This window comes from Pogoniulus pusillus, chromosome 17, assembly GCF_015220805.1.
Source record: "Pogoniulus pusillus isolate bPogPus1 chromosome 17, bPogPus1.pri, whole genome shotgun sequence".
NCBI lineage: Eukaryota > Metazoa > Chordata > Aves > Piciformes > Lybiidae > Pogoniulus > Pogoniulus pusillus.
The window spans coordinates 6,007,825-6,022,054 of record NC_087280.1 but is presented as its reverse complement, the minus strand read 5'-3'; the positions used below and the strand labels follow the sequence as shown (position 1 = coordinate 6,022,054).

Below are 14,230 nucleotides of genomic sequence, written 5' to 3'. Positions count from 1 at the left end.
GCAAACCAGCAGACATGCAACTCTGATAATGTAGTACAAGAGGGAAATAATTCTGCTTACTGAAGAATTTGCATAACAGGCCCTTCATGTGGGCAGTTCTTACTTTCAAAAAGTACATTTTTTTTAACTGACAGGTTTTCACTGGAGACATTGGAAAATTCAATCCACAAATCAAGAGATGTTTGGATAGACCATGAACTTTAAACCAAGACTCACTTCCAAAAACGTGTTAAATCTCTATAACTGTATCACATCATACTGTTAAACTCACTTGAATTGCAGCACTTTGCTGTATTCGTTGAATCTAGTGATGATGCTTATGTCAACAAAGGGTTTCGGTTCTACAAAGCAAGAGAAGTGTATGTAAAACATAAATTGCCAAGTTACTTCTTTCAAGGCTGATTAGACTTCATCCTATTCAAGGCTTTCTCCTACCTGAATCCAAAGCAACTGACTTGGGAGGGGCTACAGGATGAAATACAACAGGAAACATGGATCCTGGTAATTGATTGTCAACCTGAAAACAAAATTGCATAATTAGAGGAGTATCTTGACAACAATCAAAGACCATATCTATTTAGAGGGCTTCAGAAACTCGATAAATTGTGTTCAAGAAGAGCATCAACCATTTTGGGGAAAGATGAAAAGAGGAACAAGGTATTTTTAAAATCTATTATTTTGCCATGTTACCCGTGTAGATATAAAAGATCAGATCACTGAAATTATTGCACAAGGGACACTTGCACAACTACACACTCACAAATATTTAGAGTCTCCAGGTGGTGCATTATATTGACTATAATAATGAAAACTATCTTCAGGCAAAAATAAGAGTTCCCCATCAGGGAAAAAGGGTCAGAAAAAGGCTTCTTACTAAGTGCCCTCCCCTGGGGAATGCCACAGTGCAGTAACTGAAGATGACAATGACGATTACGGTTTACTGGTTTATTTAGTAACACTTGGTACTGCCCGGAGTAGACCAATTGTGACACATTAATTCACTCTTAAGCTTACATGTAGATATATCATTGCATACTGGAGTTTTTTTTACATGTACATTACACACTTATTACTGGACAAGTAGTTTTCGTATTCAAGATCTCTGAAGGCCATGGACACCTCCACCCTGATGGTGTTTAAGGCCCAGCTGGATGGGGCCTGGAGGAACCTGGTGTAGTTTACCAGACAAGATTAAAGACAGTACCTGCAGCCAATACAACTGAGCCCGTAAGCTTCTTTGGTGAGGAGACTGTTTGAACTCAACCTGAATTCCTGACAGGAAGTTGCGTCGGATGTTGCACCTGACTGGGAGACGCATCTCCATTGGAAACTTACTAAAATTCACCTGGTAAGGTAAGAAAGATGAGGTAACACACAGTTTAATCAGAGAATAATCTCATGTCATGTTACAAGTAAAGAGACAAACAAATAAACCCTGCAATTTTTCTCACTTCATGATGATATGGCTACTGAATTACTCAATCCAATTACCTCCTTGGAAAGTAACAAAACCCCCAAGTTCACCTGATAAGCACATTGCACTGCAGCTTCAGTTACCCTAAGTGGGAACCTCTCTACCATCTTAGCAGACATTTCTTCATGAGTTATGTATTATACTGGCATAATTAACGATATTTACATGCTGCTGACTACTTTCCCAGCTGATGCTGATCCTCAAGCATTTAACTCATGAGAAGCAAACCAAGAAACTTTTCTTTACCCAAAGGAAATGACTTAGGGATACAAATTTTTGATACCACTTTCAATGCACTACCAAAATGTACAAAGCATAAGGATTTACACAGCTGAGGCTATCTATGTTTTTCCAATGAAAAGATGTGGTTAAAAGCAAGCCTGATCACAATGCTGTAAAATACTCCTATATTCCTTAGCCATTTGAACACATTCAATGTATGCATGGAATACAGGCATGTATATAATTGAGCTAGGGTAATGCAAGTTCATTTCAAGAGATGTGAGAAAGGAGCCTTTTCAGCAAGACATGGGAACTGCAGCTTAATAAGAAGCCAAACCAGATTTTTGCCAAGAACTTAAGTTACATGAATGAGAATACAGGTTCATAACTAATATATAGATACCAAGCAACCTCTTTCCACCATTTCCTTCGAGATTATTCATCAAATGCAGGTCTGGAAAATGTATCCTAACACAAATCTGAAGAATCATCTCAGTATTACCTCAACATAAAAAAAAAAAATCTTCCCTAAATAAAATGTAAAACCATTCCAGAAAAAGTTTGCTGTTTGAGTGTCTCTTAACACCTATGTTGCTTAGCAAGAGAGCAGTCTATTTCAGCTGTTGCATGTTCTGCAATCATTGTGAAAACTGTAACTTCAAAACATACCTCGGTATTGCTGTCTAGTTTATGCCAACCCGGACTTTGAAAAGCACTCTTAGAAAGATATTTCTGATAGGCTTGTTCCAACACATTTATTTGCTTTTGATTAAATGGCTTCCACTTTTGTCTTGGTTTCATTTCCCAAACAACACCAGAACTGCAAGAGAAATAAGAAGGTTAACAACTTAAAAGTACTTAAACCTTTCTTATGCATTCACATGTAAAAACAAACTATCCTAATTTTTCAGGCTCAAAGAACCACCCCAAATACTGTTCACATTTTTAATACAAAGGGACAACAGTTAAATCCTATTCTTTTCCCAACTTATCAATTGGAATAAAAGCAAAAAACTTTGCCTCACTTGACAAGTTTTTACTTATATTGATTTCATTTGAAAGATATCCCCTTTGACTCAATTACATTATTAAAATTATAATATGCTGCCAATTTTTGACTAATTGAAAGTCATTCAGTCTTCCATGTGCAGTACCTAGTAATTCCAATGTAAGAGATTTCTTTTTTATTTTCATTATTAACAAGGGAAAGTCCAAGACTATGGATTGACAAGTTTATTTCTTGATCAGGTTGTTCCAGTTCCTCTGCTTGGCGTGCCTTAGAAACCAATGCAACATCATCTGTGAAAAGTAGCACTCGCTGGCGTCCATCCAGGAAAGACACCCAGTGTACCTGAGTATTTGCATTGTAAGGGAATTGGCCACACTCATCCTGTGTTGGGAAAAAAAAAAATAGTATCTGGAAGTAAGTTCAGTACAGGAGTAAATTCATGATTCTGACGTATAAACAAGCAAGTTCACTGGCATACATACAAACTAGAACTCAGTATTTCTGTTGGTTGGTCAGTTTGCCACATCACACTGATTTGGTGGCATCTTGTAACCCAACAGTGGAAGAAGTTTTGGCTTGTGAATTTTTTCCTTTTAAAAAGCAGGCATTCCAGCAATATTTATGGATCAGAAAAATACTGGATATTATTAGGAAACAAATGCCTTCATAGGAAAAGGAAAGACTTAGAACTGTAGAGGACGGGAGAAGAAGGCATTAAATCATATACCACGCAATGGTAAAATCAGACAGTAATTAAGATCTCTGAGACAGTTGAAAACCTTTTTTTTTCCCAAAAGCCCAATATAATCATGGATGTAACTCTGCTTCACGTACACATTTCTCACAGGAAGCAGGACTCATGACAGTCAGGTTTTCTCCATCTTTAAGGAAGTTAAAACAGCTAAAGGCAGCACCACTAGAAAACTAGTGAACTTTTCAACTTCTATATTAGCAAGATACAGCCACAGCTCATACATACATTTGATCCTTCTTCTTTATAGCCAGGAAAAATATAGAGAAAATACAAGCTGGAGCTTGGGTCCAATCCTCCAGTTATAGTTCTCTAAACATTTAACATCTTTCTATTTAGGCACAGGTCACAGTTTCCAACAGAATGGGTCAAATGCAGAGTTACTCAAGAAACTTTCTCCCAGATAACTATGCTCTTGCTCAAGTTCTAGACTGGTTCAGCATTTACTGCTTGTAACAGGCTGAAGCACCACAAATGGGTTAACTTGCCTGTTTCCCCTCAGCACAGAAGTGAAGGAAAAGTAACACACAGAAACTCTGGGTTGAGATAGGAGTTTAATATAAATGAGGTCACATAATGCATATCTACCATAGCATGTTTGCAGAAAAATTACAGCAGAAAACAGCAGCAAGCAAAGCCAGCAAGCAAAGCCTTTACATCCCTCTCCCTCACACTGCCATGGAAAACACGCAAGCCTCGCACAACACTGAAACCAGAAGCATCAGAACACCCCAATCTCAAACAAGGAACTGTACACACTACATGACACACTGCAAGTCTCACAAATCCTGGCAACACCCACTCCAACCATGCAGTAAGTACTGCTCAGGATGGCGTCAGATACAAGATCCAGCTTAAACCAACTGAAATTTACCTTAAGGAGATCATGTTCACCAAAATTTTGGGAGTATGCCCAAGTCAGTTTTCTTGGTTTAGTTGGATCTGTCCATGCAAACAGGCACACTTGCTTTGGTTTCAACTCCATTTCCTCTTGTAATCCACTGCAGTAAAAAGAAGTGAAATGATAGCAGCATTGACTGGTTAAAACCACTGACAGAAGAGATGCAAGCAGATCACACTGTTATATATTCCACCCCTCCATCCTCCTGGGGTAAAGCTTGAAGGGCCCAGGCTATTCAGCTACAGCTAGGCTCCAGGGGAACCAAAATCTGTATTCACACTGTGTTCTCTCTACTTTGCCAAATCATGAAGTCTGTTTAGAAGCAGAGAAATTACTTCATTTTATGAATATGATAGAGAGAGGAGTTTCTTCTATTTTTCAAGGTACCAAAAGGACTGCTGTCTTCATAAAAGACACCCCCTGCTTAACCAACCAGTGGTGAATTGTTTCTTCCATTTACCTCTGTTTGTATCTGAGAGAGTCCCATGAAGTATGGTTAACAATAAGAGCTGGAGCAGCTCCCTCGTGGTAATCTGAGAAACTGATGACAGTAGAATGCTCAGAAACATTTACATCTACCAGTAAGCCTCCGTTCTAGGAAGAAAGTTACACAGAAAATTCAATATTTGTTCTAGGAAGAAATTCAAGTCAGAATAGACTGAACTGTTGTTTTTAGATTGATCCTTCACCAGCCTCCTACAATGGAAAAAGGGAAACATACCTTATCTACTACCAATAAACTAACACACTGGTTAGGGACTTAAGACAAACATAAGTAGCATCCAGCAACTACTTGTTAACTTAATTGAAAAATTATACTAAAACTACAACATTTTAAAATATTACTTTATATGGCTAACTTCCAAAAGCAGTATAGCCAAGCACTGACATCAGTACTTGAAGTTATATTTTACAACTGCTATTTCCTGCATGCTCCTTAAAAAGACGCAAGGCTACTCTAGACAAGTGTACTAACATTTTTCAGAGTATGACCGATACAGCATATTAATGAACGGATCGCTGAGAAGTGCTTTGTTCAAGACACCTTAAGGTACAAGCTTTCAATCTCAATGATCCTGGAGAGCCAAGCTTTCCTAAGTTCAATGTCATAAGGCCACAACGGACTATTAAGAACGGACAACACGAAGGCAGACTCACCAATTCTTCCAGCTTCAGCAAGGTACCATTATCTGGGGCTTTAAACAGGAATGGTTTGGATGATCTTTCGTAACCAACTACTCTCACACACAGTTCACCAGATGAGCTTTCAGGCCAAAATGGAAGACACTACAAAACAAAGAATATCCATTACTTCAGTAGTCCCTATATGTTCAACACAGTAAGGCAGCAGTTAGTATTGTGTGACAAAAATTATTTTAAATGCCTTTGTTCTTATCCCAGTACTACATTTAGTAACTTACTAAATTATAGTGACTTACATTTAGTAACTTCTTCTAAACTGAAGAACCTTATTCTTTTACCAACATACACAACCTATGCTGACCAAGTTGCCCTGAGGTGTGAAGTATCTGTGTCAGTCCATCAGAAGTAGCAGAGCTTTTATGAGAAAATTGCTTTTTCCCCAGACAGGTAGATATCATTTGTTTGTCTACAACCACAGCCAAAGGGTAACACACTGCAACATTACCTCTGAAGCCGAGACATAATTCCATTTATTAGTTGGAAGAGAGCCATTAGGACCAATTTCTCCAACTTCTATCTCCAGAGAAGATTTGTTTGCTATTGTGTAGAATGGAGTGAATGTAACTATCCTGGTAAGGTTAAAACTGCTCATTTTGATGCTGACTCCAACCTGTTGAACAAGGATAATTTGAGGAAACAGTCAACAAAAAACTTAAAAGAAAAATGAGGATGAAAACAAAGGAAAGCCAGTATGACTGAAATTACTAATGCCAAAACTCCTGTTCTGAAAACAACAGGGCACAGTAAAGTAAGTGAAATATGCAGCCCAATTAAAACACTGGCAGAGACACTTCCAGCTGTAGCATTTTTTAGCTGTAGTTAAAATTCCTCCACGTGAAGACAACCTAAAAGAACAGTTATCATCAGAGATCTGTCGAAGAATACATGGAAACAACTCCTCACATCTCTGCATATCATTAACTGCATTCTTTATTGTGCTTAGATGTGGAAATATCGTCTTAGATAAGGCTTCTGAGTGAAGATAAAAACACTTGCAAAGAATTCTGCATGTGAACTCTATCTCCACTATGTGAGTTCACCACTACGTTTTCAAACATCTCCAGAATTCTCATTTTTAAAAAAAACACATGTTTATGAACTACACTAAAACTTCCACAGGTGAAACTCACTTGTCACCAGGCACAGGTGTGAATAGCTACATCATAAAAATCATTGCTTTAGATGCTAAATGTTTCTGTTATTTAAAAACAGTCTAAGCAGTGAAACCAAGGCCTTAAGGAAAACAAGGTCATTGAGTTGAAAGAACTCCAAAAGACCTCCACAGGAGACAAATCTATCTTACCAGATAGTCCATATTATTAGCTGAACATCTGACACATCCATAGCTTCCTACAGTATCGAGGGAAAAGCTGCTGGACCAGGTGCTAGTTGAAATACATAACTGGATCTACACACAAAAAGAGAACAACAAGGAAAGCACTTCAAGAAGTTCATTTTAATTTTGCAGTTCATGCATTATGAATTGCAATTATGTCATGTGTAGCAGTATAAGGATGATGCTTAAATGCTTTTAAAACTTGCTGCAAGTTAAGCTGAAGAATGTAGTATCACTGATGATATTTTCATTTGTTAGTGTGGGCCTGACTTCTGTGAAAGATGTCACAGTACAAGGCAGCAGAAGAGAGAAGCCCTCACTGACTCCAGTGTCCATGACAGCACACACATAAATAAGGAAAAATAGAGAAAATTTTGTAGAGCTTCACAAACTTGAAAATGCAGAGGAAATAAAAGACTAAGTTACCAAAACTGTTTCGTCAACCATTTTTTTCAAGTACTGCTGGGTAAAAAAAAGAGTTACTTGAAAGGATTGAAGGGCCACTTCAGAAGAAGTCTCTGCACTTGATGTGGCATTTGGCAGGTCAAAACAAACGTTTAAGGTAGAACAGAGTATTTTTAGCACACATTTTAAATGTCATAGTACCTAGCACAGTAAAACACAAGTCTGTGATTTCTCTTTATTCAGTGGAAAACGCCTCCACAGGAAGATTCAGATCCGCCTTCCTTTTGATGATAAATGCAGTTCATATTCTCACTTTATACATCTACATTAAACTTGTGTCTCCAAGGAGCAGTTTTCTGGTAGGGTAGCCAGTGAGTTTTCAGGACTTAGCCACACTATATTATCAGCCACCTTCTGGTCAGAAAAAATTTGCTGTTGGGCTGCAGTGTAAGATCAGGAAAAAAGTTGCAGTAGACTTTTTGTCTACCTACATCTTCTACTTAGTCCATGAAGTACAACTAACATAAAGCAGCAGCCAAACAGAGGCCTGTAGAGTTAAGTATTTCTCCAAAAGTTCCTTAGACAAAACACGTGTGCATGTGAGTGTATTTTCCCACTCAGAGCAGGATCTTAAAAACACCACAACCACAACCTAAAATATGCATACCTTATTTTTACTGAAAATATTCTTCTTTTTGAAGGAGAACAGAATAGTATCTCTGTAGTCTGCTGGATGCTTCACATGAATGTCTTCGGCTTGGTACTGGAGAACACGGGAAGTCTTGTTGATTATCCAGTAAGGACTGAACACAGACAAGATCATACGGGACCCAGTTCGCCTAGTGTGTATGTAAATATCCACTGTCAGCACTGTTGCAGAATTGGATGTGAAACACACAGGAAAAAATTCAGGCATCCCATCATAAATTTTAAGATGTCCATTCCAATCTTTGCCTTGATATTTTATCAACACAAGCTCCATTATCTCTCCATTGAGCCTTGCATGAAAAACATCTGCAGCACTCCCTTCTGTCAGTTCATGAGCTTCTGCTGTTCCCTGCAACAAAATTTAAAATGGAAAGTTAGTATTTCAATATATAGAAGTTAGGTATTCAGAACTCAACATTTTATTCTTCTCTTGCAAGATGTATACCTTTCAGATACCTCAGTACTACATTTCCAATCTCCACTCGCTTTTATTTGAGCCTGATTCTATGAACAACTTGGGATCAATTGCACTTGGCTTGTGCAGTGTAGACTGCTGTGTTCCACGTTTCAGGAAGACTATTTCTAATGTCTCTACTCTCTTCGCTCCCTCCCTCTTCCCTCTGTGATCTCCAACGTATTTTAGCAATGAGTTCTTATCAATATAGTTCCAGTAGTGGATGTGACACTGAATTGGACTGTGCTTCACATGTACAGTCAGGACTTTTCACATTCAAGAAATCCCAAGGTAGAAATCCAGTTCAGCAGCACAGCTTTCCTTAGTAACAGCTTTCCTAATTTCTGCTGAGAAACAACATGTTTTATTGTACTGTACAGTAGTCAGGCTCTGAGCAACCTGATCTAGTCCTTACTGAAGAGCAGGTTGAACTAGATGACCTTTGGAGGTCCCTTCCAACTCAGACCATTCTGTGATTACATTTGAAGCATATGAAGACAACAAATATACACTTATCTACAGGTACAGTGACTTGAGAAACAGATTTGAATTACTAATTTCTAGCTCCTCTGGTCAAGGCAATAACATTCTGTCCTATATTCTGTGAATGTCAATACTGAAGCACCAGTGACAGTAAGGAAAAATGGAAATAATGCCATTAGGATGCTGGACAGAAGTGAAACAGAGTTAAATGAACGGCACAGCCAGTTACGTGAGTAGGACAGAAGAGAACAAACTAAGATGATAATTCTAAATCTTCACATCTTTTCTAGTTACTAAAATCAGTCTGTTTTCATGATGAAATACTAGGTAGTGAAAATACTTAAAGCAGAGAAAAATGACTGCAGAGCATCCCCCAGTTAGTGCAAGGGAGACAGTAATCCTTGGTAAATAGTGTCACAATCAGGAATTATGTTTTCTACACAGGAGGAAAGCTCCAGATATTTCACATGTTTTTTGTTACACCTGTCCCTGTGAAACAAGACATGTCACAAAACAAGCACAGAATCTCGGCAAAACGTAGAGGAGAATCATCAGGCAGGTCTAGGATTCACATTTCAAGAAGCAAGGTGGAATTGGCCATGTACACCAACATTAAACACAATTCATCTCCAAAATTCCCAGAATTGATCTACTGACTTGCTCATTTACAGAAGAAAATACAAATCCCAACAGTCAGCAACTTCTATACTATATTCACCTCCACTTCTAAGTAAATACAGTCTTACAAAAAAATCAAGTACAGGATTAACAAATAAAACCATAACATCACCTACCTCAAGTAAATATCTCAAGGAGTACGGCAGAAGATTCCTCACAGTTAACGTAGGATGAAGGTGAATAATGTAGGCAGGATCCCACTCCTCTCCAGAAGGTGAAATAAAGTTTAGTTCATCAGGCACAGCTGTTGAGCTGACTATCAGAGGCAAGAAATTTGTCACAGTGGCTGGGCACTGCAATAAACACTTCACTTCATTGCTCCTATGTAGCTCTTCCCTCCAGGCAATGTAAGTTGTGGACTCCTGAAACTGACCCTCAAACATTCCCGTTGGTCGAAGATACAGACGACACCTATAGGAAGAAGATAAGTAATGCTGCACAGCAGCTTTGCCATCACAGCCAACTTGACCCATTTTCAAGTAACTGTTAACATTCTGAAGGATTTCTCCAGCTTACTAATTGCATATAGGTAGCATTTTGGGGTTTTAGCCCAGTCAGGAAAAGTTCCAAGTTCTCAGTAATGCTGTATATCCATCACATAAAGATTAGCCCCACAGAGAACAGGAAGTATACCTGTATGAATGTAAAGGAACATGAAATTCCTCTTCTGGCTTGGATATGCCAATTGGCTCCAGTGACTTGGTGTTTACAGCCAGCTTATAGATTATAAATGGAATGGAGAAATGGTTCTTGATCTAGGATCAAAATGCATCATTTTAATTACATTTCCACAGGACAAATTTCTAAAGGCCTAAGTATGAATGGCATACATGGGAAAACAGACAGAGAAAACAGATTCAGAGATGGCACTGGATTGGAAGGAACCTTTAAAGGCCACCTTGTTCTATACACCTGTGCAGTGAGCAGGGACACCTCTAGTAACACCAGTCTGTCCAGGGCCAGATCCCAGTATTACCACATTTAATTAAACTCCTCTGGGAAACAGACTTCTGTGTGTCTTAGTTAGAAACAACTCAGAAGCAATAGGCAAGTATGTGAGAAAATAATGCTTTCAAGGTCCATGATTTAAAAAACATGCTTAAATACCAAGTTGCATAGAAAGTACACACATAAAGAATACACATTAAAAAAACCATGTGTCAAATGAAGTGAAATACTTAATTTGCCTTTAAATAACTTCTGGCAAAAGCCCAATGTCAAAAAAAAATGCATTAAGGAAGACAACTGAATTGACTCAAAGAGGATCAGATCAGTGCTTCCAGGCGTTTAATGGGTTGTCTTTTTACCTGCAGAGGAGATCGCACAGTAACAACCTTATTTCCTTCGGTAGCGTCTATCTGGACAACGATCGAGTCGGAACGATCAGCAAGGCTGGTTCTTACATTGTACAGTCGTCGACCTGGTTTGGCTACAGGAACATTCACTACTTCTTTATATGCCTGAAGTTCTAATACATAGAAACATAGAAAAGCCTCAATTAGGCAAAATCACCTTTTTCTATTTGAATAGCACTTCAGCTTCTCTAAAAACTCAGCAACAACCAGGTTAAAAGCAGTCTCTGGCCAAAGCATCTCAAAATGGTATTTAAGCACCACTGAAGGAAAGCTTTAAGGTCAGAATACTCTTCAATACTATAATCACAATTTATACGTAGCATGTTAAAATTAAGGTATTTGCTGGGTTAAAAGGCAACACTGAAAACGCATCATGGCCAAGTACCTTCATGGAGAATAGGATGGAAAAGAAAAATAAAAAGCAGATTGTGCATTAGTAGTTAGTTACACTATCTTATTGCCCTAAGAGTACCCTCCAGCAAAGCTAAAACCAGAAAAAAATCCAACTGCTCTCAAATGGGTAAATACAGAAAGCCAAATGGTTGCAGAGATATGAGAAATGAAGGTTCTGTTGAGCAGGAATTAGGACCAACAGGCCATACTATGTCCAGGGGCCTGTGAGATGGTCTATCAATGACTCCACTAGAATACCTTCTATTTCTTTAAAAGGGACAGAAAAAAACATTGTACTTCTCTCTCATTGAAACTGGAGAGAAGGAACTTCATATCTTTTCAAGAAATCCAGTAGCTGGTTGATTTTTTTTGTTTAATTGGTAACAGCATTCAGAAGTAGTTGCAACACAATGAACTTCAACTGAATACTGATCATACTGAATTTAACCATGCTGACTCCCCAACCTTCCCATTCTCAACACGTCATAATAGACAGCATAATACCTAAAGTCAAGGAGAAGAGCGAGCTCTCTTGTCTGTACAGTGTAGACAGCTTTCCTCGTTGGGATGCTTCAAAAAGACAGTATTCCAGTTCCAAGCTCTGACCAGTTTCTATATGGTTCATGTTTTCTTTTTCAGTTGAACCAGCTATCCGAAAATTGGCACTTGGAAGTACTCTGAGAGGAACACCCAGGGCGTTTTTCACTACATAAGGTGCTGTCTCTTTAAAGGAATAGTCAAACGTGGATGCAGTCCCTTCTGAAAATGCCTGTAATTATCAACATACACAATATATGACACATATAACCAAAGCAACATGTATAGAAAGGCTTTAAAGGACAATTTCCAGCTGTCTTTTAAAGAAAAAAAGTAAAGTACAATATATGCAGCAATATCTATGCTTGGTTAATAGTAGTACTTCAGGTAAATAAAGGCTACTTCCAGAACCTTTGTTATTTTTCTGTGATTTGCAGCAAATGTTGATGCTACAGTAGAACTTCAAGCTCCTCATAGGGAATTCTTACCAATTGTGGGGTTACATGAGAAAAATGAGATCTGGGACACAGAAATCCCAAGCATATTCACCATGTACGTATTTCATAGGTGATGTTAACTTACATTACAGAATCACAGAATCAACTAGGTTGGAAAAGACCTCTAGGATCATTGAGTCCAAGCTATCACCTAACCCTTCTAATTAACTAAATCATGGCACTACAAGTGCTTCATCCAATCTCCTCTAAAACACCTGCAGGAATGATGATTCCACCAAGTCCCCCAGGCAGCCCATTCCAATGGGCAATCACACTTTCCATGAAGAATTTCTTCCTCATGTCCAGCCTAAACCTGCCCTGGTGCAGTCTGGCCCTCTTGTTCTGTCACTGGCTGCCTGGGAGAAGAGACCAACCCCCCCACCTGGCTGCAACCTCCTTTCAGGCAGTTGTAGACAGCAATGAGGTCTCCCCTGAGCCTCCTCTTCTCCAGGCAGAAAAAACCCAGCTCCCTCAGCAACTTCTCACAGTACTTGTGCTCCAGTTGCCTCACCAGCCTTGTTGCCCCTTTCTGGACATGTTCAGGCACCTCAACATCTTCCTTAAATTGAGGGGCCCAGAACTGGATGCAGTACTCAAGGTGTGGCCTAACCAGCAGTAAGTTAGGCCAGTGGCAGAATGACTTCCTTAGTCCTGCTGGCCACACTATTCTGGAAACAGGCCAGGAGGCCATTGGCTTTCTTGGCCACCTGGGCACACTTCTGGCTCACATTCAGTTGGCTGTCAACCAGTACCCCCAGGTCCCTCTCTGCCTGGCTGCTCTCCAGCCACCCTGTCCTCAGCCTGTAGCGCTGCACAGGGTTGTTGTGGCCCAAGTGCAGAACCTGGTACTTGATCTTTTTAAAACTCATGGTGTTGGATTGTGCTCATCTGCCCAGGTCCCTCTACAGAGCCTTCTCTAACCCTCTAACAGATGAACACATGCTCCCAATTTGGTGTAATCTACAAACTTACTGATGATGGACTCAATCCCCTCATCCAGATCATCAGTGAAGATACTAAATAGGACTGGGCCCAGCACTGATCCCTGAGTTACACCACTCTCTGGGCCCAGCCATCCAGCCAGTTCTTAAACCAGCAAAGAGTGCCCTTGTCCAAGCCCAGGGCTGTCAGCTCGGCCAGGAGTTTGTTTGCTTTCTTCTTCCTGGACTCTTTTGATTTTAAGAGTTTTTTCCCAAGGTACCTTTTGAATAAGGTGAAGTCTGCCCTCCTTAAGTCCAGTGTGGACATTCTGTTGATGCACCTCCTGGCCTGAGTACACATTGAAAACTTGACTATTTCATGGTCACTGCACCCCAGACAGCCTCCAACCACCACATCTCCTAGCTGCCTTTCTCTACTCATAAACAGCAGGTTGAGCGGAGCCTCAACCCTGGCAGGCTGGCACACCAGCTATGTCAGGAAGCTATCCTCTATACTCTCTAATAACCTTTTGACTGCCACCTCTCTGCTGTGTTGAGCTCCCAGCAGGTACCTGGCAGGCTGAAGTCACCTACATGAACAAAGGCTGGGAGCCTTGAAACATCTTGCAGTTGTTTACAGAGTAACACATCCACCTCCTCTTTCTGGCTGGGGGGGGCTGTAACAGACTCCAACCAGTATGTCAGTCTTATTTGTCTGCCCTCTGATTTTTATCCATAGGCACTCAACCCACTCATCATTAGTCATGAGCTCCATAGCATCAAGGGCTTCCCTGATGTACAGGGACACCCCTGCACCCCTTCTACCTCTCCTGTCTTTCCTGAAAAGCCTGCATCCGTTCATTGTAGCATTCCAGTCATGTTATGCAGCCCATCATGTTTCTGC

The 14,230-nt window shown here is 39.8% G+C and overlaps 1 protein-coding gene across 2 annotated transcripts in view; it reads right to left on the bottom strand.

Moving 5' to 3' along the window:
• Positions 1-14,230, bottom strand: part of VPS13C (vacuolar protein sorting 13 homolog C) — an 86,990-nt gene that overhangs the window by 16,691 nt on the left and 56,069 nt on the right. For both annotated transcript variants that reach the window (XM_064157426.1, XM_064157427.1), the window contains exons 57-71: positions 11,877-12,141; positions 10,932-11,092; positions 10,258-10,379; positions 9,741-10,035; positions 7,969-8,358; positions 6,864-6,968; positions 6,006-6,170; positions 5,516-5,644; positions 4,818-4,951; positions 4,331-4,457; positions 2,851-3,086; positions 2,366-2,516; positions 1,205-1,345; positions 436-517; positions 272-341 (exon numbers count right to left, since the gene is read on the bottom strand). In XM_064157426.1, coding sequence (XP_064013496.1) covers positions 272-341; positions 436-517; positions 1,205-1,345; positions 2,366-2,516; positions 2,851-3,086; positions 4,331-4,457; positions 4,818-4,951; positions 5,516-5,644; positions 6,006-6,170; positions 6,864-6,968; positions 7,969-8,358; positions 9,741-10,035; positions 10,258-10,379; positions 10,932-11,092; positions 11,877-12,141 — 2,573 coding nt within the window. The remainder of the gene's footprint in view (positions 1-271; positions 342-435; positions 518-1,204; positions 1,346-2,365; positions 2,517-2,850; positions 3,087-4,330; positions 4,458-4,817; positions 4,952-5,515; positions 5,645-6,005; positions 6,171-6,863; positions 6,969-7,968; positions 8,359-9,740; positions 10,036-10,257; positions 10,380-10,931; positions 11,093-11,876; positions 12,142-14,230) is intronic.